Raw genomic sequence first — 27,113 nt, forward strand, 5'->3', positions numbered from 1 at the left:
TCTAAAGTGACTTATAAGTAATTCAGTACACAAAGCACACAGTTGTGGGTTTCAGTTCCTGCCTAAGGACTCTGCGTAATCCTGGGGCTTAAACTCACAACCTCTTAAACTATCCTAGGTAAATAACGTAAATATTTATGGAAGGGAAGTGATCAGGGTCAGTCAATGAGACAATGATGTGAGCTGAGGGCTGACGTCAGGCTAGCTACTGTAAAGCAGTATACAGCAATGTGTGTAAATAAAGCACAGTCCTTCATGTTGATTCTCACAAAACAGTAAATGAACATGTAAGTACATCAGCTGTTTAATGCTACTCCCTTGTGCTGTCATTGAGCTCCTACAGCAGAGCGATTAGACAGCGGTTAGAAGCGACTGCAAGAATGAGTCATACTCAGTCATTTACTCACTCAGTATCTGTTTAAGCATACACCTTTAAAACGAATCAGTGTGTTTATATGGGTATGTGTGCATGCAGTGTAGAGCAGATTAGCAAATATACAATATATTCACCACAAACAGACTGGTTTTTTTTTTATGATAGTACCAATTGCCCTAGTAAGTTCACTACCCTGAGAGCTTGAAGACATCCTGACTTGTGTGAATTTAGTTCAAAGAAATGGTTCACACACAGACACATTCTCTCTTCAGCCCAAAGAAACATCTGTATTATTCAGAAGGCTAGATTTGCCCTAAAGCGGATCTCCAGTAACACAGTCGTATTCATTCGTGACTGTGAAGAAAGGAAGCATGTGTGTGCGTGTGTGTTTGTGTGTGTGAGAGAGAGAGGAATGGGCTGAAATGGAGAGGAAAGATGGAGCATCTCCCTCCAATCATAAGGAGCACATTGTTGTGTGTGTGAGAGAGAAAGAGAGAGAGAGAGAGAGTCCCCAGACGCCTGTCAAGTCTCATTTGCATATTGATGATGTCGGCTGGAGTTTGACAGTGCAGCTCTCAGAGGGTTTACACACGCGCACGCACCCATGCACGCACACAGTAACAGATATAATTAGTGCATTTATACCCACACAAGTCAATGATATGGTGAAGTTTCCTTCTCCAAGTATGATCTGCTACATCGAAGATAACTGCACATAAACCAAATTACAATTCATTAAAAAAAATCATTCTTTCATTCTTGCCATGATGAAGCAACTGCAACGACTAAAACTCTCCACATACCTTCTCCGTTTCTCTCTGTCTCTGTCTGTCTCTCTCTCTCTCACACACACATGCCCACACTTTTGGGTCTTCTTCTTCCCCTCATTCACTTTTTCTCTTTGGGTGGTGTGTGTATCCATGGTAACGCCATCCCCATCCTCCACAGGGAAAGGTTCACTTGGAGCTGCGCCTGAGTGAGGTCATCACGGACAACGGAGTCGTCTGCCACAAGCTGGCAACCCGGTGAGTCAGCCAATCCCTGGTCTCCCTGCACTCCCCCGCCAGCCAATAGCAACGCTGCAAACGTCATTTACCTGACTGGTCATGTAGGAAACCCAATACAATTCAGAGGAGGTTCGGATTTCTAGAGTTGTGGAAAGGCAGCGTTTTTACTTGTTTTGCAGAAATCTGAAAAATGGATCACAGAAATACTGCTGCAATTTGTTCCATCTCTACTATTAGAAAAAAAGAAAACAAATCAGACATCTCTGCTCCTTGATGCTTATTATGAGTATAAAAAGTACAAAAACTGATCCCAACTAAGATTTTTCATTTATTCATCCTGTATAGTGTTTCACTGAAGCCGGGTTCATTAAGCCGATAATTACTCTTGCTCCTTTGTTATTATAAAGCTCTATTGATGCTAAATGTAGAAAGCCCTCAGAGAGCTGTTTTATCAGAGGCTTGTAGGCATGCTTTAGGTCTATGAATACGTTAGCAAGCTACATTCCAGAGAGAGACAAGGAGCGGTTTGGTCAAATATGGTGTTTTTTTTCTGACTTGCCTTATGTTTCTACTTTTGTATTTGTTTAGGGCAAAATGGCTCACAAAAAATAAGCAGCATTCTCTGGGGAGGAGTCTTGCTTTCTTTTTCGTCTTTCTTTATTTTTAGAACTCATTTTCTTTGTCTTTGTGCACACAACTTTGTCAAAGGCAATATCCTGTATGATTACATGTGCAATATCTAGCAGATCATTTACTTGCCAGAAAGTCAATATTGTCATGTTGGAGCATGGCTTGGCCTCATGAGAATGGAAGGCTTTACGTGATTTTGATGCACTTAAAATATGTTTAGAACAAATTCATATATGCTGTATATGCAAAATATATGCACTCACTTTATTAGTAACATCTCTGCACCTTCTCATTCATGCAGTTATCCAATTAGCCAGGTATATAGCAGCAGCGCAGTGTGTAAAATCGTGCAGTTTATTGTAAATATCAGAATCAGAAAATACAGTGTGCTCTCAGTGACTTTGACTGTGGCATGGTTGTTGGTGCTGGGCTGGTTTGAGTATTTCAGAAACTGCTGGTCTAGATTTTACACAGAATAGTGCAAAAAGCATCTTAGAACACACGACACATCGAACCTTGAGGCTATAACAGCAGAAGACCAAATCAGGTTCCACACCTGTCAGCCAAGAGCAAGAATCTGAGGCTACAGTGGGCACCGACTCACCAAAACTGAACAGTTGGAGATTTGGAAAAATTATCACCTGGTCATTTTCCAGTCTGTTGCCACAGGATCGGATAATTGCATGAATGAGCAGGTGTAGAGGTGTTCCTATTAAAGTGGACGGTTAGTGTACATGTTGTGTGTTGCTGGTCTGAGTGTTGGCATTACCCATGGATCACTGATGTACGTCATGGCTGGGTGTATTTAAGGCCTGCTGTGGCACCGGGTCAGCCGTGCATTACACAAACCAGCTTAGCACACAGGAAGTGCTGCCATATTAACATGTTTAAACACTTATCACACTCACCCACAGCCTGTGCATGTTAAACACACACCCGAAGCAGAAACTAAAAAAGGGTCATAATGTGCCTGTATGAACAAAGTGCACCAATAAGTATGATATAAACGTAATAAATAATATTGTCTTTAATTTACGGAGTGGAATAGCCTGTACATTTTTCCATAAACAGATCCATTTTTTCCTGTTAATGATCACTATGGTAGTTAGAGTGTGTGTGAGAGAGAGAGAGAGAGAGAGAGAGGGAGACATTATCACATCAGGGCAGTGAAGGTGTGTGTCTGAATGAGCATGAATAATACTCGAGTTTGAATGAGTGCGAGTCACTGAGTGTGTGAGTAATGTAGCCCAGGCAACAGGACGCAGCTTTCTGTCAGACACAGTAATGATGTCAGTTGTATTGTGTGTGGGTAAGATTCAGCTTTGATCATAAAAACATGAGCTTATCTACCATTCGGTGGAAATGACATGATGCAGTGTGTTTACTGGGTACTGGCTTAGTCACTTGTGTAAACTATGTTACATTTCCATGAGGCAACACACCAGCATGTAGGAGTTAAATAGAGGGTTTTGTAGCTTTGCTTTGATTAGTGGTTGTTAGCCTTCCCTTGTGTAAAAGTGTATCAGTGCACATACTCCAAATATGAGAATATATCACATTTAGCAATGCAAAGACAAATGAGTTGGAATTGCTTTTAAGCCTAGTGTGCTGAGCTACCTGTTTGTGGCTTGTAGGTTATTAATCCTTAGAGCACTAGACCACTTTTGAGTGTTTTTCAGTTCCTTTATTACGAGGCTTCTTACATCATAAGGTTTGAAACCTAGTGATAAAGGAACTGAAACTGAGATAGATGTGGTCTATGTTGTTTTCATCCTCTGATATGTAAATGCTCACAGACTGTTAACATTATCCATTTTCATTTTCTGAAATTTTCGATGTAAATAAAGATTATGATTTGGTTCAAGTTTGTTTGGTCTGGGAATGCAATGTCTTATATTGATGGTGAGACATTCAAGAATATATGATTAGTGTTGGACAAATAGTGCATGGTTGTAAAAGCCATAATTCATTCATTCATGTTCATTAACTGCTCTTTCCTGGTCAGGGCCACATGAATGGGAATGCACCATCTAAGAGCACCATGCACACACATTCACACACTTAGCAACTTAGGATAGCCACTTGCGAGCAGGTTTTTGGGAGGTGGGAAGAAACCGGAGAACCCGGAGGAGACCAACACAATTAAGGGAAGAGCATGTGACACTCCGTGCAGACAGCAACTCGAGCTCAGGATCGAACCAGGAACCCTGGAGCTATGAGCTGCACCACTATGCCACCCAGAAGCCATAATTTCACTAAAAATGTTTGACTGTAGGGAAACCTTTACTGTAGGGAAATCAAATAATATTAATTATGAGGCACACATATTATATGTACATATGGATTCATTTTAAGACTTTTAAGAGTTACACTGCATACAGTGAACTCAAATGCAAGGTGCCATCAATTGACATTTGGGTAATATGTGGTTGTGTGTTTTGTGCAAAGGATGTAATTTTGAAAGCCAGTGTCAGACCAGACAGCTTGACACACCAGGTGTAGTGAGTGTGTGCTGTGATGACACAGGAAAACCAAAGAACTCTTGACAGCAGAACATGTTCAGTGGCATAGATACAGGGGACATTTAAGATACTGCCAGATAGAAACAGCAGAACAAATTAAGGGAGCCATGAAGAATATTCCTTCCTACAATAACAGCATGTTTGTGATGGTAGATAGTTAATAAGGGACAAGATGGAAAGGAACAAGATATCATCATGTAGGGCAAAAATATCATCAGTCAGGGTCAGAAAGTAATTCCAAAATATAAAGTCCAGCATTAAGATGTCAGACTTGATAGCAATAAACTACTTAGTTATTAATGGAGGTCTAAGGTTAATAAGCAGATATACTTACTTAGCATCCTTATCTTCTTTCAGATAAGATAAAGAACATTAGTTTTGGAAGTATAAATTTAGGAAATACTGATTCTCCTTGCAGCCTGGCTTGTGTCTCAATCTAGACTAGTGTTGATTCCAGCTTTGTTAAGTTCCTCAAAGCATTCTGGGCCTGGATCTGCTGCATTTTCTTTGGGGAAATGAGTGGAGTGCAATCTGATTAGTTCCAGATTGCTGCCCAGGCAACAGCGTCCAAAAATACACTCAGTGACAAAAAAAATACACTCTGTGATTCGTCTGCCTCTTCAAAATTGTCAGCGTCCCTTAGATATTCCTCTGTAATTGAGTTATTAGCTAAAAAAACTAGAAAATGTTTGCGTCACCAAGGTGATGTGGGTTGTATTTGTACTAAGCTGATATGCGAACGTGAGAATATGCGTGCGGTCACTTGTGAGCGACATCACTGGTATTTGAAATGAAAATGTTTGCAGTGAAAGAACTTCAAAGTTGCTGTTCAGGGATCACCATGTTTTCTCATGACTTCAACTTTTAGGAATTTCACCTAGGGACTACATCTTTAATAGTTTTAGTTGCACAATTACATTACAGCCCTGTCTATAATTTCCAAACATTCCAGATTATGTTAATAATGTTTATTCGTGTTTCAGTGCTGCTTTTATGATCCCCAGCTTGACCTTATTTATATATAATATAAGATCATTTAATAAGAAAGCATGGGGATCTGATACTGAGTTAGCTAGGTAATTAGCAAGTACAGGTAGTGGGAAAAAAAATAACAGCAATGTACAGTAACAATATATTAATATGAAAGACCACCTTTTGCCTCCTGAACATCTTTAATCTTACTTGGAATGCTGTCATACAAATCCAGAATGGCTTGTGGTCCATCTTGGACAGGATGTTCAGGATTCTTCAGGAAGAAAACCTTCCAGCTTTAATCTGGTGGTCTGGTGATCGGCCATGCGAAACAGCTGACATCATCCTGTTGTTCATCAAACCAATCATTTTAGCAGGACGTATGGGGGAAGTATGATCCTGGAATATGGGAACGTCGTTAGGAAAGAGTGTGTGCACCACTGGATGCACCTGGTCTTGTAAAATGACATCATATTTGTTGGGTGTTATATGACCATGCGAAGCAATCACTAGACCTAATGATTTCCACAACATGGCTGCCCATACCATTATGGATCCTCCATCATAGTTAAGAGTTTTGTGTGAAAGGCATCCTTTGTCTTCCTCCAAACATAAATCTGTCCAGATGGTGAACTGACTCATCAGACAAAATTACTTTTTTCCATTGTTCAGGGGTCCAGGTTTTGACTTGGCCTTTGATACAAAAGGTTTCTGAATGGCATCTGAGCCATGAATTCCAGCTTTGTGAGGCTCAGTTTTTAATAAGGGGTGCTCATTCAGTTCTGAGGTTATTTTTGGGGCTGTGTTATTCACAAGGCAGTGCAACACTGTTTCCAACATCCCATCAGACCACTTCCAACTGATAAAACAAGGAATAAAAATGAAAACTAATATTTAACTCTGAACACTTCATATATATGAAATTCAAGCTGCATTTGTCACAGGGCTCCTTGACATACAGTATGTTTGGGCTGTGCAAAAACTAGATGTAATTATGCGAGTGAAGTGGTTACTGCAGATAAATGATTGTGACACTCAGTATGTTTGTTGTCACACAGCCACTCTGGATAATGCGGCATAATATCATGTTCAAATGATATCTTTTCCCTTTCGCTTAGTCTGTGTTCTGAGACATTACAGTATGTAATTAATGTAATTGTTTAACAGTCAGACAGTCAGAGCTTTTTCAATCCGGCAAGAGAAGCCAAACTTTATGCGTTCGCTTAAAATGTCACTTAACCCTTCGCTGTTAAGCTTTCTCAGAAGGATAGCCAGCTGAACCCAGCTCTATGCTATTGCTGCACGGTTGTGTGGTGTTTGTTTAGATAAAGACTGGGATTATTAAAAGATTTATATCCCAGTTCTCTTTGATTAATGACTGCTCCACATTTTATGATGGCTGGTAAGCTTGAGTAGGATTGCTTGATTAGTTTGTGTGAATTACAGCGGGAAAATAGTTAAAATTTAAACATATTTTTTCCCTGAAATCCTAATAAGTTACTTAATTATTGCTTACTTGATTTTTATATAGACTGACTGGCCCTGGTCAGTGTGTTTCTTTAAGGTGACTTGTCTGCCAATGTTGAATAACCCTGCTGCATAACATCCGTCCTGCAAACGCTGTTCCTCTTTGTTCACGCCATTTGTCTGTGTTTGACGTACACTGCCATGACATCACTGTTCCCCTTGAAACATTAATCATTTTACAATTTTTGTGATTCGTCTGCAGTTCAAACTCTTTGGAGCTCTGTTAGTCATGTAGCTTTGAACTGACACGTATCATAGTGCTAATTGTCTGTTAGATAACACACAACTTAAAATAACTCACATGCGCAGCTGTCTTTGGGCTTGTACTTGTGATTTAGTCATTTTCAAGTCAAGGTGCTGTAGATATGACTGTACATGGTTTAAGAAAAGAGCTTTGACTATAGTATATTGTTCTTTCTGCCAAGTAGTAATTGCATTCGCTTCGAGCTACAAGGGGCCACTTGGGCTATACAGGTGCACAGTGCAATGAGGGCAGGTTTAAAACAGGACTTATTTGTCTTTAATTTTACTAATCCTAATGATCCTGATAATTGTTTCTTTTCACAGAGTGTTAGAGTGCCAAGACTTGCCTATCGTTAATGGACAGTGCGATCCTTATGCTGCAGTGTCCTTACATGGGCCATCCAGGTAAATCTGCCACGGCACCAGCACAACAACCGCCTCATGTTTGGTAGTAGCACACATGTCTTGTGAGAGCCATCTTGTTCACAATCCTTAAGTTAAGTGTAAACCTCTCATATTTTTCTCATAAAACCTCTCATATTTTCTCTCTCCCTTCCTGTCTCTTTCATCTCCAACAGATCGGAAGCCAAAAAGACCAAGGTCAAGCGGAAAACCAACAACCCTCAGTATGATGAAGTCTTCTACTTTGAGGTAGAAAAAAAGACCACAGATGTCTTTCAAGATCCTCTGAAACTAATTCTGCCTGAGTAAACATTAACCAGTAGAAACATTCTGTGAACCATTATTATTACACTTATGTGAAATGGAGCCTGAGATTTTAGGCACGGCGCATGCTTTGATTAAAATCTGCATTAAGAGGAATTTTACTTCAACTTAAAACTATTTTTTATGATACACAAATATTTGGATTGAATCTGTAAAAGCTGACCACTCACAGCTTGGACGTATATGTGAACACTGTTGGTAGAACAATATCTCACTCTCTTTGAGATACTTCAAATTAATCTGAGTCACACTGTTCAAGGCTGAAGCTTACAGTTTGTGGTTTTCCGCTTGACGAGTGTCCACACCCTCATGACCTCCTCAAAACAGACATAACGATGTCTATGCACAGTTTACAAACAAGCCGAATGCAGATTGTGAGAAGTGATAAATTGTGGTTGACTGCTGTGGAAAAAAAAAACTGTACAAAAGTGCAAGTATGGGGATCAAAACGGAAGGAGGACATGTCCACACCCCTGCAGTTGCTTTTGCTTCATGAACCACTGCTTTCAGAGAAACCTCAGCAGAGTTGTTGGTGTTTAAACTCCCGTGAGGGCTTCCAAGTGAAAACGATAACCTCTCAGACTCATCATAATGAAAACTCTGTATTGACTTGCCTTTCCTCCTTCTCTCCGTGGACTCCATGTTGTCTGTCCTGGACAAAACTGTCTAATGGCTCCGTTGGCACACTCACACACACTGGTGGACAAGAGAAGACAACAGCAGGATTGCTTCCAATGCTGCAAGATACACAATCCACTCCATTGATCTCATCCCCCTCACAGTCACGGTCTTTCCCACACAAAGCATGCCACACAGACATACCGAACCCTACAGCCCAGAGTTCATCGCAGTGCCACATACCTCACCACCAACTACAGCACATGCTACCTACAACCGAGATTTCCTACATTTCATTTAAGAGCTACATAACATGAGTTAGACTCATCTAATATAGGACTGAACAATTTAGCATATCATTTAACCCTCTGTTTCAGTTAAGCTTTAGTGTATCAGTGTAGCTGATTCCCATCAGTTTAGCCAATGAAGGTGCCTTGAAAGCCATTTCCTCAAAAGGCATGCAGTGGAATGGTATCAGGATGTAGCATCACAATCCTGGACGTGCCAGAATGCATGTTTTATCTCTTCAGCAATAATTACACACTTTATTCCAGATCAAGAAACTTTGCAATGCCACCAGTGATTTACTGATATTACTGAATTACTTGAGTTAGTTAGGGATGCAACTGCTTGGTTGGATCAAATGACATGTTTTTGTCTACAGCTTGGGAGTAGCACTGTCATACCATGAAAATACCTTCACTTACGGTGAACTAGTTATTTGGTAATGTTTACCTAACTGTCATTGTGGCTTTTATTTGACTTTAAACAGTGTAGAGGACATTAAAATACAACAGGCTTAATGATGAATATGTCTGGGAGTATGGGTAGGGCGTGGTAGTAAGAGGTGAAAGAAAGCTCCAAACATGACATAAACAGCTCCATACATTTTTCCACTAGATACATTTTGTATTTGTGTGTGTGTGTATAGTATATGTCTAAATATACACACACCAATCGCTGGAAAACATTCTTCATTCTTCAACAGTTTTCACCTGCCCAGTTTCGGTGAGTCTATGCCCACTGTATCTTCACATTCCTGTTCTTGACTGATAGGAGTGGATTTCCGATGTGGTTTTTTGCTCTTGTAGCCCATCCTCATCAAGGTTCGATGTGTTGTACATTCTGATATGCTTCTCTGCTCACCACGGTTGTAAAGTGTGTTTATTTGAGTTACTGTAGACTTCCCGTCAACTTAAACCAGTCTAGTCATTCTCCTCTGATCTCTCCCATTAACAAGGCATTTCTGCCCGCAGAACTGCTGCTCACTGGATTTTTTTTTTGTTTATTGCACCATTCTGTATAAACAAAGATCAAAGCCATTGAGATCATATTTTTATCCATTATCTACATAATTTTATGCATTGGTGGGGGGCACATGCTCGTCCTAGCTCTCCTACTCCACTCACTCCAGTAATTCTGTAGTGAGACTGCAGTTGTGGTGATTTAAAAAAACAAAAATTTAAAAATTACAGCCCTGTTTGTGAGGTTAGCAAAGGAAAGATAACAAAATCCTACTCAAGCATAAGCAAAGCAAATCCTGCATCGGTTTCCTGCACATGCATACCCTCATACCTGCACTGGAGGTAGTACAAACATTGCATGTCTCGGTCTTCGTACTGAACATAGAGATAACACTCTGCTGCAGCAGCTTGCTAGCCTCAGATATGACTTTCCAAATCAAGCGGGATTCCATTATGGAAAACACATCTCATGCCAGCTCAGACATTCATCAGTGGCCAATCTGGAATAATGCCATGCTGAAGCTGAATGCTGTCCTGTTCTTCTGTTTTTTGCCTGCAAGCAAGCACTCATTGTTTTAGTTGAACATGCACATCACCTGGCCCACAACATCCCGTGCACATCTGAGTTTATATGCAAATTAGGTCTGAGTCAGTTACAGTACACAACAAAAGATCATTGTCACTGTGTCAATTAAAGGGTAAACAAATTTCTTTTATATGGGCTTTACATGACTGGTCTTTATATCTGACCTTCTGTACAGGTACACCATGGAAATGTAGACAGAAAAAGATTTTCATACGTCAGCAGCCAGCGCTTTTTAGCCACAGTCACAAATGAGTACACTACCAGATGAAAGAAACTTTCAGTTCATCTGCACAACAATGCTGGAACTGAATTCACTCATAATTTCTCATAATATTTTATATTTCTGTAGTTTCCACTATTGTTTGTTTCTCACCCACCAATTAGTCATTTGTTATAATTGTCCTTCTTTTAAACAAAGAAAAGAAAAGAAACAGTACCTAGTGATGACAGCACTGGCTAGGGCTAGACGAGGGGAAGTTGAACACTTCCCATGTCTAGGAGCTCCAGAACCACACAAACCCTATTTTTAACAACGACAGGGTAAAAGAGCATGACCAAATTCACTGCACCATTCAAACTGATTATTTCTATAATTCAAAAGCATTTAAAGGTAGTGTACTGGCATTACAGCACGCACTGCTCTTTTTTATAGTCATTGCTAGGTGTGTCATCTGAATGTTTATAGGAAGGAGAGAAAACTTTATTTTTATGAACTGTCCTTGCAGATCACCAGACCACTCAACTACACCAAACGGCAGTTTGACGTGGAGGAGGAGGATGTGGATAAATTAGCTCTCAGGTGTGTTGTGTATGAGCGTCAATACATGTGACAACTAATTAAGGAATAAAACACGGCATGCACGGGCATGCTGTTATAAGAAGATAATCAGTGATGGGGTGATGTGATGGGTTTGTTAGTGTGATAACCCCAAGATTATTATTTTCCTATAAAACCACGTCCCAATGTCATTTTATATTTAGTATTCTTACACCACAGCAATTTGTCAACGATTATTGTTGTTTGAATTATTAAAGAACGTCATACTTTTTATCACTTACATTTAATGTTGTAGACTGTCCACATAACAATTTAGTTCCTGTTATCACTTACATTATAACACCTATAATAACACCTATAAACAGTCGTTCCCGCACCAGCTTCACTCTCATTGACATTAACAAGACAAAATTTCCAGCTTGTCATGTTACACAAAAACCACAGCGTGCAACGCTTTCTGTCCTGAACACTCTCCACTGTTGGAAAAAACTTAAAATGACAGCTTTACTTCTGACTGTTACAAAGCACTAACACTGGAGACTTCTTCCATGATAAATAAACATCTCCTCATGGAAAACTTCACCATATCAACAATTACTGAATTTTAAAAAGTCTGTTAATGCAGAGCGTCCACCATAAACGTCCCTGTGTAAGTTGTTACTGTAGAACAAGCGCATTGAGACCTTGGAGCCAGAACTATTGTCAGCTCAGCTGTTACTTAATTTGATTAATCAACACCTTCTGACCAGTCGATCTGAGACTTCAACAGTGCTGTGGTGTAAGAGATCATAATGTACTGCACTTCAGGGGTTTTTCATCCTGAATGTGACTGAATGTGGCTTTAGGAAAGATCTAACCTCTTGGTTTGGTTTTTCCAGGGTGGATCTGTGGAACGCCAGTAACCTGAAGTTTGGAGACGAGTTCTTAGGAGGTGTTCGGGTGCCACTGAAGGTTTTGGGCCAGGAGGGTGTTCACGATGCATGGTATTACCATCTCAACATAAGTACAGCAAAACTTATAGTCACATAGCTTTCCCTTCTTTCATAGGCATCATTAAGAAGAGGTATAAACTGAAGCACCTGATGTTAGTAACTGAAAGAGCTCAGTGTGCATGTGTCAGTGATGGATATCTAATACCATGCTCTAATTCTGGCTTACATGGTCCCTCTGTATCTGACTGTCTTTCTTTGATTCTCTTTTGGACTCACTTTGTCTCTCTCTCTCTCTGTCTCTCAGGTACTTCCTCCAGCCGAGGGATAACGGCAGTAAGTCGGTGAAGGCCGATGAACTGGGTTCTTTAAGACTCAACATTGTTTACACAGAGGATCATGTCTTCCCTTCAGAGTGCTATAGTGACCTCACTGATCTGCTGCTGCAGTCTGCACAGATGGAGGTGAGTCTCTTTGTGTAGTCACTTTTGCACAACAAACTGGATTTGTTGAAAGATGATAAGATTAGTTCTCTAACAGTTAGGCAGGTGGATTCAACTTTTGAATAATTTTTTTTTTTTCACTCCTTGAGCCCGCCCCCATTCCCGCCCAGGCTCCGGCCTATAGAGTATAGTGTCTATAAAATGACTGACAGGACACACATCCAAACACAAACAAGCATTCCGGACCGGAATTCAGTTTTCCAAGTGGGTTTTCTCCACCACTTAATATAACGCCATGGCTTAAACCTTCATATATTTTTGGAAATTGTGTGTATGAAAGCAAAAAAGAGACATGAAGATTTGAATGTTAACATGATGGTGTGTTCTTAATGCGTAATAGTGCAAGTTAAACACCATTGAATTCATAGGATTGAAATATGTTGCTTGTAAGTCATGTTTGAACAGCTTTAAAAAAAAAAATCAGGATCTATATTCAAATAGGTTTTTTCAGTGTTGTTCATTCCAGTGTACAAATCTGACCAGTCAAATTAATTTAGAAAAAATACAGGTTAAGTATCCGAGCTACCCAGGGGTAGGCAAGGGCAATCGAGCCTGCTGTAAGAGACTGTGCTGATTGGATAGATATCAGTTTATTGCATTCCATGCTTTAGAATTTGTATTAAATTTCTGTGCATCGATTAGGAAGCCTTTAATGTTGTCCTCTTTGCGGTTGTACTGTACAGACGTGGAGTAGCAAATACAAATAACTGTAGTATTGGATTGTGTGATTATATAATATTGTAATTTTTTGCCACACCTATAACCATATGTGGTTCCACTGTTCCTGAAGATAATTATGATTGTAAAGTATGTGTGTGTGTGTTTGTGCTGTGGTAGCCTGTCTCAGCGTCAGCAGCCCACATCCTTGGAGAAGTGTGCCGCGAGAAGCAGGAAGCGGCCGTCCCGCTTGTCCGACTCTTTCTGCACTATGGCAAAATCGTGCCTTTTGTCAGTGCAATTGCCAATGCAGAGGTTAACCGCACACAGTGAGTTCTCACACGCGCACACACTTATTTACTGTCTTTATATGGGGTTTACATTCAGCTGTCAACCTCAGTAATAAGTATGTTTTTGAGTATTCAGGGCCATTTAATGTTGAAAGACTGGAAAAATAATTGATTTTTAAATACTATACTATTTGAACATGATATATTTTCTGGACAAACAGTATGTCTGTCAATAATGCTACCGCTGGACATCTGTAGTAATTATGACAAAAAATGCATACTTAAAAAAAAGGCTCATCTGACAGTGTATGAGATTTTTACCGACATGGGAACGTGTCCATAAAAAAAATACTCTGACAATAATTACCTTGCCCCACTTCACCATGTAAAACTAATCCTGTTGGTGTAGAGCTTTAAATGCATCAGGATCTTAATCAGACCTTTACATAAGCCTACACGTAAATGTCAGCAGTAACATTTCTAATGCAAAATAAACATTAATACATGAAGCCTGGTGTTTTTCATGCTAAGTGAAAATGACAAATATTGTGTTTAATATTAGTACTCGTGCTGTAAAATGTATCTAACGTAAAATAAGCTATAAGAATCAAAAAACTATATGTGTGAAGTATCAGTTCATAATCACGTCTTGGCACCTTGAATTAAAATCTGACTGAATGTTGAGATGTCTAGAGATTCCCACACCTTAATATTTATAGGGCTGCAAATTGGTTCTTGGGTATTAATAATGTGTTAGTCATTTTCAAGTTGCCTAGCAGAATCTTGCTCTCCCTCAGGGATCCCAACACGATATTTCGGGGCAATTCATTAACGTCCAAATGCATCGATGAGACCATGAAGCTGGCAGGAATGCACTATCTACAGGTCACGCTCAAACCCATAATTGATGAGGTGAGTCTCTATCTTTGTGAGTCAGGTTTGCATATATTATCATTTTTTAATGTTTGTGATTATTACTGTATGTGTATGATGGGGTGTGTGTGTGTGTTGTGAGTCTCTATCTTTGTGAGTCAGGTTTGCATATATAATCATTTGTTAATGTTTGTGATTATTACTGTATATGTGTGTATGATGGAGTGTGTGTGTGTTGTGAGTCTCTATCTTTGTGAGTCAGGTTTGCATATATTATCATTTTTTAATGTTTGTGATTATTACTGTATGTGTATGATGGGGTGTGTGTGTGTGTGTGTTGTGAGTCTCTATCTTTGTGAGTCAGGTTTGCATATATTATCGTTTTTTAATGTTTGTGATTATTACTGTACATGTGTGTATGATGGGGTGTGTGTGTGTGTTGTGTGTTGTGTGGCGTAGATCTGCACGGAGCACAAGCCTTGTGAAATCGACCCTGTTAAGCTGAAGGAATCAGAGAATCTAGAGACCAACAGGGTGAGTCATACTTCTCTCAGCCTGCATGTTTATGAGGCTGTGTGTGGTTTCCTTGTGTGTGTGCATGCGTTTGAGGTTTGATGCGTTTATATGGGTTACAGAGGCATGTGATCCTGGATGCTTGTTTACTTAGCGATGTGAAACAAAGCAATATAGACAGAACACTAGGCTGGATGTTATGAAAGGCATTTCTAATTTCCAAATGTTTTCACAGTTGTCTGTCTTCATCTACTGGATGGCACAAACACGAGCATGCAGAAATGTTCCCCAGCAGTGTGTGTGTGTGTGTGTGTGTGTGTGTGAGTGTGTGTGTGTTCTTACACCTCCCTTTCTATGTCTGTTCTCAGGAGAACCTGCGGCAGTACGTGGATCGCATCTTCAGCGTCATCACTACCTCTGGCGTCAGATGCCCCACTGTCATGTGCGACATTTTCTTCTCACTCCGAGAATCCGCCGCCACCCGTTTCCAAGGTAACCGCGTACACACTTCATGTGACCTTGAGTTAGCAACTGAATGCTGTGAAGCATAAAACAGTCTCTTGCTTTCATTAGTGGTGCTGGTGGTGTTCAGCGTCACCCTGACCCCAGATCAGTTCTGCTGGTTCTCATACAGTGTGTGTGTGAAGTTCCCTTTTGCGTAGCAGAGATTCAGAAATAGACTGTCATTGAGGAGCTTCTGAGTTTGCCTGTTCTTTATCCCTTTGGTCACTCTGCATTCCCGGCCATGTCCTCATTTGCTTTCACCTCCTGCTCACTGTCGCTGGTATTTGAAAGAAGTCAGTGGCAGGTTGGAATTGGAGTTTGCATGATGCCACCTGCTGGACAGTGAGGCACATTGCAGTGACGTTATACACAAACAGGAGAGCATTAAGACTAAGACAGGAATTACGTCATTTTCAATCTCAGTATGTTTGAGTTATAAAGTGGGGGGGAAACATAGATGCCTCCATGTTCATCTTTTGTTAGCAGTCTGCTTGTCTTTTGTTAGAAGTCTGTACAATGATAGATCTAAAGCAAATACTTGTCTATACAGTATAACTCATTTAAAAATAAAGAAGGGCTACTTTGTTTACATTTGATGCTGGGAGCGGCCATGTTGATTTAAAGTCACTTGCTGAGCTCAGGCTTGAGGAGACCATAGCAAGTTCCCAAGGAGGAATTCCGTTTTCTTTGTTTTTTCTTAGTCAGAGGTCGGAAATTCCGAGTTGCGAGCTTTAGTCGAATGCAGCATATGCTCAGTCAGGCAGCTCAAGCACCCGAAATCTGACTTCTTTCCGATCACATTCAAGCTACATTTGTGTATCTCAGTTTGACCAATCAAATCATTTTTTTTTCCATCATTCATTGTGCTGCAGATCTTTTGTCAGAAATTTGTAATAAGAACAATAACATTGTTTTCAGTTTTTGTCGCTGTTGTGTGTGCTGAATATATTCATATCCATGACTGGACATTGCCTTTATGTAAAATGTAGTCCATGAAAAAATTCATGCTACTTTTTCAGCACACACCTGCGCTATTACTATAACAATGAGCAAATGTTACTACAGTCCCAAATTGGATTTGAGGACTTGGTAGTATAAAAAACACATTCAATAAATCCGTATTTATAGTATATATGTATTTATAGTATGAGGATGATGATGGAGAAAAGGAGAGTGACGATGTATGTGTTTGTGGATGTTCGCAGTGGACCAAGATGTGAGGTACACAGCAGTCAGTAGCTTCATTTTCCTGCGTTTCTTTGCCCCAGCGATCCTATCACCCAACCTTTTTCAACTTAGGCCACATCATCCGGTGAGTGTTTACTCCCTGTATGCAACATAATATACAATATAATATACATCATCGACCATGTGCTCTCCTTGCTGATAATAATGTCCTGACTTTACACATGAAATGGGTGGAACTGGATTGAACTGATTGAAGGAACCTGCAGCTATTACCACTTTGTGAAATTGTGTGTTTGTGGGAGTTCCTTGTGTCACTGTCCTTAATGTCCTTGTTGGTTTTTTTTACCCAAAAGGATCCTTGTACATCTCGGACTCTGACGCTCATCTCCAAAACCATCCAGACCCTTGGAAGCCTTGCTAAGTCTAAATCAGTAAGTTAGTGGATTAAAGTCTATGGCTCCAGAAACACTATCACTATGAATGATTTTTTAAACTTAAAACAGAAAAATATTTGCCCTGTTGCCAGGATCTTGCAAATCTGAATCCCAATGATGTCCTAGCTATCTGTAGCTGGGAGCCAGGGAGCAAAATTGAGTGGGTGGGTTGTTATACTCTCTAGCCCTGTAGTTCAGTTAGTCATAGTGACACTAGCCAATCATCTGTGTCTGTGAGCTCATGTTTTGTGTAGAAGAGGGCGGATTTCCTCTGAGTATGATACACTGCCCTGTGACACTGCATGAGCAACAGTTTGAAAAGATGCAGAGGGTGGCTTCACGTGTTTTGGAGGAAGCACGTGTTAGTCCCACCAAGATGGAAGCTGTTTTGTTGGTAGTAATGGGCAAGACCAAACTGGGGGAGAAAAAACTGCTGCTTCTCAAAGCTTGCTAATTAACTATGCAGTGATGAAGATTGAAACCTGAAACAATCATTCTCTAATCCGTGCTGAAATATTGTATATTGAAATTGGTCATATAAGTGATAATGATCTCAGCTTTTCTCACTGTTCTCCAGGGCAACTTTAAAGAGTCTTATATGGCTGCGTTTTATGATTACTTCAACGAGCAGAAGTATGCAGATGCTGTGAAAAATGTGAGTTGCTTATTTGTGCTTTCTAACTTATGATTTTGTTGAATTCGGAGTAAGATGGATTCTTCTTCTGAGTCTTATGGTACACCTCCACTTGCCTCACCATGTCCTATTCATTTCATTGTGGAGCTCTGTCATATCAGTGCAGTGCATGACAAATGTCTCTTTCATTTAGACTATGATATTACTTTAAATAAAAAATAGTTTCAGTATTGTTTACTTGATTTTCATAGCAACACCCCACTCATAACTAAACCCATAAAAACATTCGAGAAATGCCCACCAGGGGTTGCCATGTGACAATATAATTTAAAAGTGGACACATACTGTTAAATCCTCTTAACATTTTTGCCTTTTCACTGTATTCTTCTTTAATTTAATAAAGCACAATTATCCAGTGTGCATTATTTTCTGTTGATGAGTCCATAGCCGACACACGTTTGAACCTGTTTTATAAATGCTAATGATTCCATTTCTTCTGACGTGTGCATGTTGTGTACTCGTGTGCAGTTTCTTGATCTGATTTCATCGTCTGGGAGGTGGGACCAGAAGAGCATCGAGACATCGATCATGTTAAAAGAAGGGTAAGCAGCAAGTAGCAATATTTTGCTGTATTTTTTATCATCTTGTGAATGGCTATCCCAAAGATGAGTTAATGCATGTGATAAATGACAATTTTGTATCTTTTGCAAGTTTGGAACATGCATTATTAACTTAAGTATTAACAGCAGAGCCAATGGAAAGGATACGTGTGTGTATCTCTAATCTGTCTGTCAAGTTCAGGTCCTGGGGGCCACAGCTCTTTAGAGATTTGTGTTTTCTCTTCCAGTGTATCAAATTTTAGTCCTTGGTAATTAGCTAATGAGTTGAATCATGTGTGTTAAATGAGATATAATACTAAACTCTGCAGTGCTGTGACCCTCTAGGACTAGGGTCTGACTCCTCTGGCCTTTAAGACACATTCAGGTGTCTTTTTTCTTGTATTTCTCTGCTGGGCACAGGAGCGTTAAACTGACTAATAAGAGGGTTGATGGGAAGGGTTCTTGCAGGTAAGCTGCGCCCGATTGGCCGCTCCTCTGACCCTCACAGCCCTTTCCACTTCCCTGATACGTGTAAATTGTATAGACAATTATCAGGGAAGTGCTGAACCTAATAATATGCCAAAGTAAATGCAGATGAAAGCTCCTGCCATTGTTCTTTTGTGTTGTGTGTTGAGGTCAAAGACATTATCAGAAGAGGAGACAGTTCACTCATTGCAAGCCATCCTGGCAATGTATTTTCAGTCATACAAGACCAAGCTCCTATCTAACTAGAAGAGACCTACAAACTTGTCATGATAGCCATGCCGATGTTTCTAATGCAGATTTCAAATCACTGTTCAAATCTGACTGGAGTGGTGTAAGTAATTAGCAGTCTTTGGCTCAAACAGAACCAAAAATGATGTTCCAGCTACTATGGGTATGAAGTTAGTTGCTTATATTCTTTGTCAGCAAGGAGTTTTATGTAACAGGACCTTTACATAGATTGGTTAAATACCCCGACACAGGATATAACATAATGGCAATAGGAAGCCATTTAGGATTCACCCTACAGCAATATTTGTTAGCTGTTCTGAATTTTATGGTTTATATGCATCATAAATATTTGTCTAGACAATGTCTCAGCTAAATCTTTTTAATTATCTTCATAATGTCTAGTTAAGAAAAGGTTTATATCCTTGAGATCACTAAAGCATGACATCACTGGTATGAGGGTTTTCGTAACAGTAGTCAACACCGAGGCAGAAGATAGGCAGAGACAGCAGTACTCTAAATCTGCACTGTGTTAATGAATCTGATAGGCCTGGCTTTATCCAAGTCATACCTCTACCAACCCGCTGATTGGCTTCCAGAATTCAATCGTCATGTTGAGCTTTGTGCACTACCCCATTCAAATTTCAGCTCGTGAACTGTCTCCTCTCTTGATAATGTCTCTGGTTGTGGCCTCTCAGTGTTCTTTGGTAGCACCACCTCCCCTTGGTTGTCATAGAGGCTGGACATGGCATGGTCCAAGCACAGACATGTTCTACAAGTTAGATAGAATGAAGTCTGTGAGTCTGTTTAGCTACAACGTGCAATATGCTGCGACCTGGTGTACCATTTCAGTGTGCTTGAAATTCACACAGCCATTTACTTTAATATGTGTATTTTTGTCATCACTGCTTTTCAGTCATTCAGTAAGCATCAAAACAATGATTTCAGGCATATAAATTTGTGCAAGTGTTGGAAACAGTAATCATTTAGGTATTAAAAAGCATGTCAAAAGACAATACAAAATAAACTATACCTCTAAGTAATGCTTGTGATGTAGAAAATGTCTAATAATTTTTTTTAACACACTCTGAGCTTAATCTATGCTCTTCTTTATCTCTTCTTTTTGTTCTCCTTTCCCTTCATACCTTGGCTGATGGCCAGATGTATGATCAAAAGAGCGCAAGGGAGGAAACGATTTGGCATGAAGAACTTTAAGAAGAGATGGTTCCGACTCACTAATCATGAGTTCACGTACCATAAAACCAAAGGTAATGCAGAAGTTTCTCTGAGTGTGACCATGTTAGGCACCTTGTATTCATCTCGTACATATGGTATTGGTTGTTATGCATATAGCCCAACATACTTCATTTGAAATGTTCATATAGAGTATGAAAGGTTTGGTAGTTGCCATTACTGAAGTGTAAATCCGGATTTGTGGAATTCATTGCATTGTGTTTGTACTTACTGTTCATGGTTCATTTTTTGCTTTTGTGTAAAGGTGAAGGAGCTTTGTGTAGAATCCCTATTGAGAACATCTTGGCTGTGGAGAGATTAGAGGAGGAGTCTTTCAAGATGAAGAATGTAAGACAATGATGCACGCACACACATGTACTGTACCTAAGAAAACTGATTACGCCATGCAGCTCTCTAAAACGCTGAATGACCAAACGTACCAGCTACACTTACTGCACATTTAATAATGGCACTGCCATTCACGCTTCAGTAGACAGTTTTTTCTTCTTTTTACATTGACATACATATGAATTTATGACAAAAGCAAAAAGAAGTATTTGTTTAAGCAGAACCAAAGTGAGTCTGGGATTTCAGTATTGTCCAATACGTTTGCTGATTTGTCTGTCCAGTGGATATATGAAATATGAGTTCTTCACTGGAGCCATTAGAGAAACAAAATAAAGTTCCACAGATCAAATAAACACTTTGTGGCCTTTTTGCTTCTGCTCTTCTATTTCGGCTCTCCAGATGTTCCAGGTAATCCAGCCAGAGCGGGCACTATACATTCAAGCCAACAACTGTGTAGAGGCGCGAGACTGGATTGACATCCTTACTAAAGTTAGCCAGTGTAACCGCAAGCGCCTGAGCACCTACCACCCTTCAGCCTACCTCAACGGCCACTGGCTGTGCTGCAAACAGGCCATTGACTCTGCTCCAGGCTGCACACCCTGCACCGGGTTAGTCAAACACTTTCTTATTATTATTCTTATTAAATATAAAGACCTTTATATTTCCTAGATTATTGCACCCCTGCACTGAAACACATTGTAATTCACTGTTCAGTGCTCAGTCCAGTTGATGTCCTGGTGGATTGCAGGCTATGGAGCATATTTTGTGCCAGATATATTAAATATATTACAAGATTCAACCATTGTAAAAGTAAATGTTTTCATTGACAGGGCAAGGATAAGGGTCAAGGGAACTGTTGCTCTACATTGGAGTTGACCAATAGGCATTTAAGGTGTACACCTTGCTTTCTCTCCATCCACCAGTCAAACTTTTTTATAGTTTCTTATAGGGGTGTAACGATACACTCTGGTCACAATTCAATTCAGTTCATGATACTGGCTTCACAATTCGATGAAGAAAAATTATGACTGAAAAGACTGTTTTTCTGAATCATGAACACTGCAAAACAATATGCATTTTTGTCTGTATAAAACTAAATAGATAAAAAAAAATTAGATTGAAAACAAAACATACTACAGGTTCACCATATCTTAAAAATACATAAATCAGTGTATAAATTCTCCCAAAGATTTGATTGAAGTCTCTGATCCAGGGAAGTTGTTTGATTGAAACATAATGTGCTCTGTAGCAGTGCCTGAGGCGTTAATGGAAATAGCGCTCTAAAGTCGACTAAAATGCCCAAATTCCATGTCCTCTTTCTTGGGCGCTGTAGAACACAGCAGCATGGTGCTGGTGTCATTTTAATACTACTGAAGAACTCATTTTAACTGTTATAATGTGGTTGTGTAACCATATAATGTACAATGTGTGTCAGTCGCTCCGGAGCTGTTGGGCCCAGCATGCTCTCTATATATCTGAACTCTAAGGGTTGTGCAGATTGGGACCTCTGGTGTCCAAACTGTGCAATTGCATTAGATGCATAATTAATAGAATGATTTTCACAATGAGAATCCCACATTTTCACGATGCACCATTACACCACTAGTTTATTAGGTAGTTTATTAGGAAATTCTTAGGAAGACAACTCATGATAGCTGGCTAGTGATTAACAGGAGGTGTTTGTGGTTTCTCTGTATTTTTGTTTTTCACACATGGTTATACTGGGTGAGAGTATGTCATTCATGACATCAGTGTTTATATACACACACACACACACACACACACACACACCGATCAGCCATAACATTAAAACCACCTGGCTAATGTTGTGTAAGTCCCCCTTGTGCCGCCAAAACAGCTCTGACTTGTCGAGGCATGGACTCCACAAGACCTCTGAAGGTGTGCTGTGGTCTCTGGCACCAAGATGTTAGCAGCAGATCCTTTAAGTCCTGTAAGTTGCAAGCTGGGGCCTCCATGGATCGGACTTGTTTGTCCAGCACATCCCACAGATGCTGGATCGGATTTAGATCTTGGGAATTTGGAGGCCAAGTCAACGTCATGTTCCTCAAACCATTCCTGGACAATTTTTGCAGTGTGGCAGGCGCATTATCCTGCTGAAAGAGGTCACTGCCATTAGGGAATACCGTTGCCATGAAATGGTGTACTTGATCTGCAACAATGTTTAGGTAGGTGGTACGTGTCAACGTAACATCCACATGAATGCCAGGACCCAGGGTTTACCAGCAGAACATTGCTCAGAGCATCAAACTGCCTCTGCAGGCTTTCCTTCTTCCCATAGTGCATCCTGGTGCCATCTCTTCCCCAGGTAGGCGACGCACACACACCCGGCCGTCCACATGATGTAAAAGAAAATGTGATTCATCAGACCAGGCCACTTTCTTCCATTGCGCCATGGTCCATGCCCATTGTAGGCACTTTCGGCAGTAGACGGGTCAGCATTGGCACTCAGACACCTTTCTATCATAGACAGCATTAACAATTTGTGCTACAGTAGCTCTTCTGTAGGATCAGACCAGACAGGCTAGCCTTCGCTCCGCACGCACATCAGTGAGTCTTGGGCGCCCATGAACCTGTTGCCGGTTCACCTGTTGTTCTTCCTGGAACCACTTTTCGTAGGTACTAACAACTTCATACCAGGAGCACCCCACAGGACCTGCTATTTTGGAGATGCTCTGACCCAGTCTTCTAGACGTCACAATTTGGAACTTGTCAAAGTCACTAAGATCCTTACGCTTGCCCATTTTTCCTCATCAATTTCGAAAACTGACTGTTCACTTGTTGCCTAATATATCCTACGCCTTCACCTCGTGACAGGTGCCATTGTAATGAGATAATCGATGTTATCCACTTCACCTGTGAGTGGTTTTAATGTTATGGCTGATCAGTGTGTGTGTGTGTGTGTGTGTGTGTGTATGTGTATATATATATATATATATATATATATATATATATATATATATATATATACATATATATATATACACACACACACACACACACAAACACATACATACATACATACTGTGTACTGTCTCAAACAAAATTTCCTAACAGAATTCCAAAATCTTACATCCAGTAGCTTTTATGAAAGCACCTGAAATGCTAGTGTCAATACTGATGTGTTACTGTGTCTTTTCTTTGTGTTTGTGCAGTGGCCTGCCTGCAAACATTCAGCTTGACATAGATGGAGACAGAGAGACTGAGCGCATCTACTCGCTGTTCAGCACCTACATGTCCAAGCTGGTCAAAATGCAAGGTGTGTATCGCTATGTGTTATCCATGTTGTCTATACTTTAGAGTAGCAGGTGATGGTGCTTTCAGTAACCTGTGGCCATGTCCTACCATTTCAGAGGCGTGCGGCAGTAAGTCTGTGTATGACGGGCCCGAACAGGAAGAGTACTCCAGCTTTGTCATAGATGACCCACAGGAGACCTACAAGATCCTCAAGCAAATCGTCTCAGCCGTGCAAAAATTGGAGCAGCAGCATGCACAGTACAAGCGTGAAAAGTTCAGGAAGACCAAGTATGGTAGCCAGTGAGTAGCACTTCAGATACTTCCTAAGAAGGTTACTTGTACAGTCATTTCTATTAATGAGCTGGATAAGAAGTTAAAATCATTATTGCGATTATGTGTGAAACGTGTTTTTATGTTAACACAGTTTAGTGATTTCCTTGTTTTAAGGCATTTGGCACAATCCGTAGATAAAAGTATTTAGCACGGGGAACATTTCAGAAATGTTTGGCTGTTGAAAGCTACCAGTCCCAGTAAAACTATAAGTAGGTTTGCTTTATATTGTCAACTAACAGGCTATTCTGGATTCATATATCAGGTTTACACTCCTGAGCTAGCTGGGTATATTTATGTTTATAGTCTAAACTAGTTGCATATACGATGGGGTCCAAAAGTCTGAGAGCACTAGTGAAAATGCTGTTATCAAATTATATTATTGATAACAACTTGAGGGAAAAGTAGAATCTGAAATATTTACATGGATTTCATAGTTTCTTAGTATTTGCTATGTTCCTTTTTTTTTGCTTTAATGATAGTGTACACTCAAGCTGGCATGGACTCCACAAGTCTGTGCAAAACCTTATGATCCATTTTTAGATCAAATCCATCAGAGTGTTGTCTGAATGCATGTGTTAAGTAGAAGAGATTAGGCCTGAAGAAAATCTGTCCTTCTGTACAAAGCAGTTAACATGGTCAATATCACACATTTGCTTACATTTAAATAGGGACCTAGAAATTGTGCAGAATCTTGAATATTAAATATTCAAGATATTGAACATTTACTTTCTTTGTTTCAAATATTTAAAAATTCAAAAACCTTCTGTTTATTTCATATATTATATATAATATATTTAATATATTAAATATTCAGCTATAAAGTTTTGAACCTCAGTAAGGCCTGCAGGTAACATATTAACTAACCATTAACTTAGCTCTGAACTAGCCAGCTAATGACTGTGAACTACCTGGATAACAGAGCAATGCCTTGTTTGTTTGTTTGTTTGTTTGTACAGGGAGCATCCAATTGGCGACAAGAGCTTCCAGTGCTATATCCGCCAACAGTCGGAGAGCTCCACCTACTCAATCTGACCCCGCCCATTACCACAATGCCCTTCTCTCTGCAATGAATACCACGACAATGCCTGTACATCACAGGAACAATGTCGTGATTGACGGGAAGAAGTTGAGAAACAAGTGTGAGATTAAGCTAAAAACAATCTCACACAAAGCTATACCTTTTTTTGTATGTTGTACAAACCCAGTCAGCAGCTTTCCACAGACCTGTGTGCACTTTAATCGTCACACCTGCCCCGTTGACGATGAAGCTCTGCCTTGTGGCAAATTTTCACTGAGGGACTTTGTTTTTAGGTCTTGAGAATTTTATTATAACTCTTCTAAGTCTTCAGGACCAAACTGCAGGTTTGAGAACCCTCTGCTTTTCACTTTTAAGCGCATTGGTGCATGCCTGTTAATGAGAGCCTTGTGGCCAATCCCAGCTCAGAAGAGTTAAGAATCTACCAACTTCACCTTTAGGATGCACGAACACATAATCATCAGCATTTGTTAATGCATGGTAGCATTTTACCTCTGGCAAAATAGCTTTAGCCAAAGTAACACATAACGTGAGAAACGTAGGCCAAGTCAAAATGAGTAGGTGCTTAATTCCTCTGAATTGGGATGCTGACTGAAAGGACCTATCTGAATCAGATGTTAACTGTAACCATTGTTTTTTCTTAGAATGGCATTGTTTGAGAGACCTGTCTTAGATTTACTGTCTATGCCATAATGAAAAGTGTTGATTTTTTTTTTTCCCTGCACCTTGACCATGTCCAGACTTGTTACAGTATTGTTACATGCCTTTTGAGAACATTCCTTAAGACTCCCGGCCAAATATAACAGCAACTGAAGGATTAAAGCATATTGGCCAATGGAGTTAGCGATATCATGTTCTCAAAATATCCACAAAATCTGAACATTAAATCTATATTGCCCTGGCATGGCATGACACTAAAACTCATTATTCAGAGACCAATTTTAAGCCAGTAACTTTTGTACATTGCTCGTTTTTTTTAAAAAAGGAAGAAAAAAAAAACAGATCATCTGTAAGGTTTTGATTTAATTTAATCTAACTGGTCAGTTTAAATGAACTGGTCTTAACAGGTCCCTTTTGCCAGTTATGCCAATGCCAGACATTGTGGTCTTTTGTACTTTTGTGTTTTATGTACTGTAAATAATGCATTTGTAATCTGTGTCTTGTACTGAGAATTATTTCCCTCTGATGTGTGTGTGTGTGTGTGTGTGATTGAGAATTGAAGCATGTGTGAGGAAGAGATTTCTTATCTTAATGATTATGTTCTATTTTAACAAACATTCTCCCAACACTTATAAATGTAACATACCGAGTGTTGTTTAAACCAACACACTTTTGTGTATTACAGAAATTTGTGTAAGTTACAGAAATGTACTAATGGCCCAGTTCCTTTACTATAGCTCATCCATTGGTGCATGTTTTAGTGTGAATATATTGTTTTAATATAAGCCAGACAATTTTTGCTACCCACTCCAAAAAAGGTTCAGTATTTATTTTTATATCACAATATAACATTTTGTGGGTGAGAGTATTTGAGTACGAAAGGTCTCCATATGCAGAGTATGAAAGATGCAATAATTTCATGATCAGTTATTTTATGAATATCTGATCAGTTACGAATTATAATCGGTAACTCATTTTAGCTTCGGATCAGTGCTCTTCACAGCGATACCTTAAAAAGGGGAGAACAGTGTATTTTGTATAATTATATAAAGAGTATTATTACAAATCTGTGATGTGTAGAGGTCGATGTGAAATGAATGATGAAAATGTAGATGCAAAAAAGTTTTTTTGTCTAAATGAAGGCAATAGCAATGAAACCGTGAATGTGTGTTTTATTCCATTTC

The 27,113-nt window shown here is 39.7% G+C and overlaps 1 protein-coding gene across 1 annotated transcript in view; it reads left to right on the top strand.

The window, feature by feature from the left end:
• The window catches only part of rasa3 (RAS p21 protein activator 3), a 52,717-nt gene extending 25,631 nt beyond the window's left edge, over positions 1-27,086 (top strand). Inside the window, exons 5-24 of the mRNA XM_034300036.2 lie at positions 1,325-1,401; positions 7,602-7,682; positions 7,856-7,928; positions 11,177-11,250; positions 12,108-12,212; positions 12,466-12,622; positions 13,499-13,647; positions 14,406-14,520; positions 14,941-15,015; positions 15,363-15,486; positions 16,704-16,810; positions 17,040-17,117; positions 17,698-17,775; positions 18,283-18,356; positions 20,226-20,332; positions 20,563-20,645; positions 21,045-21,253; positions 23,819-23,922; positions 24,017-24,200; positions 25,190-27,086. Coding sequence (XP_034155927.1) covers positions 1,325-1,401; positions 7,602-7,682; positions 7,856-7,928; positions 11,177-11,250; positions 12,108-12,212; positions 12,466-12,622; positions 13,499-13,647; positions 14,406-14,520; positions 14,941-15,015; positions 15,363-15,486; positions 16,704-16,810; positions 17,040-17,117; positions 17,698-17,775; positions 18,283-18,356; positions 20,226-20,332; positions 20,563-20,645; positions 21,045-21,253; positions 23,819-23,922; positions 24,017-24,200; positions 25,190-25,265 — 2,130 coding nt within the window. The 3' untranslated portion in view covers positions 25,266-27,086. The remainder of the gene's footprint in view (positions 1-1,324; positions 1,402-7,601; positions 7,683-7,855; positions 7,929-11,176; positions 11,251-12,107; positions 12,213-12,465; positions 12,623-13,498; positions 13,648-14,405; positions 14,521-14,940; positions 15,016-15,362; positions 15,487-16,703; positions 16,811-17,039; positions 17,118-17,697; positions 17,776-18,282; positions 18,357-20,225; positions 20,333-20,562; positions 20,646-21,044; positions 21,254-23,818; positions 23,923-24,016; positions 24,201-25,189) is intronic.
• Positions 27,087-27,113: the final 27 nt, after the last annotated feature.

Source organism: Pangasianodon hypophthalmus, chromosome 26 (genome assembly GCF_027358585.1).
Source record: "Pangasianodon hypophthalmus isolate fPanHyp1 chromosome 26, fPanHyp1.pri, whole genome shotgun sequence".
Taxonomy (NCBI): Eukaryota; Metazoa; Chordata; class Actinopteri; order Siluriformes; family Pangasiidae; genus Pangasianodon; species Pangasianodon hypophthalmus.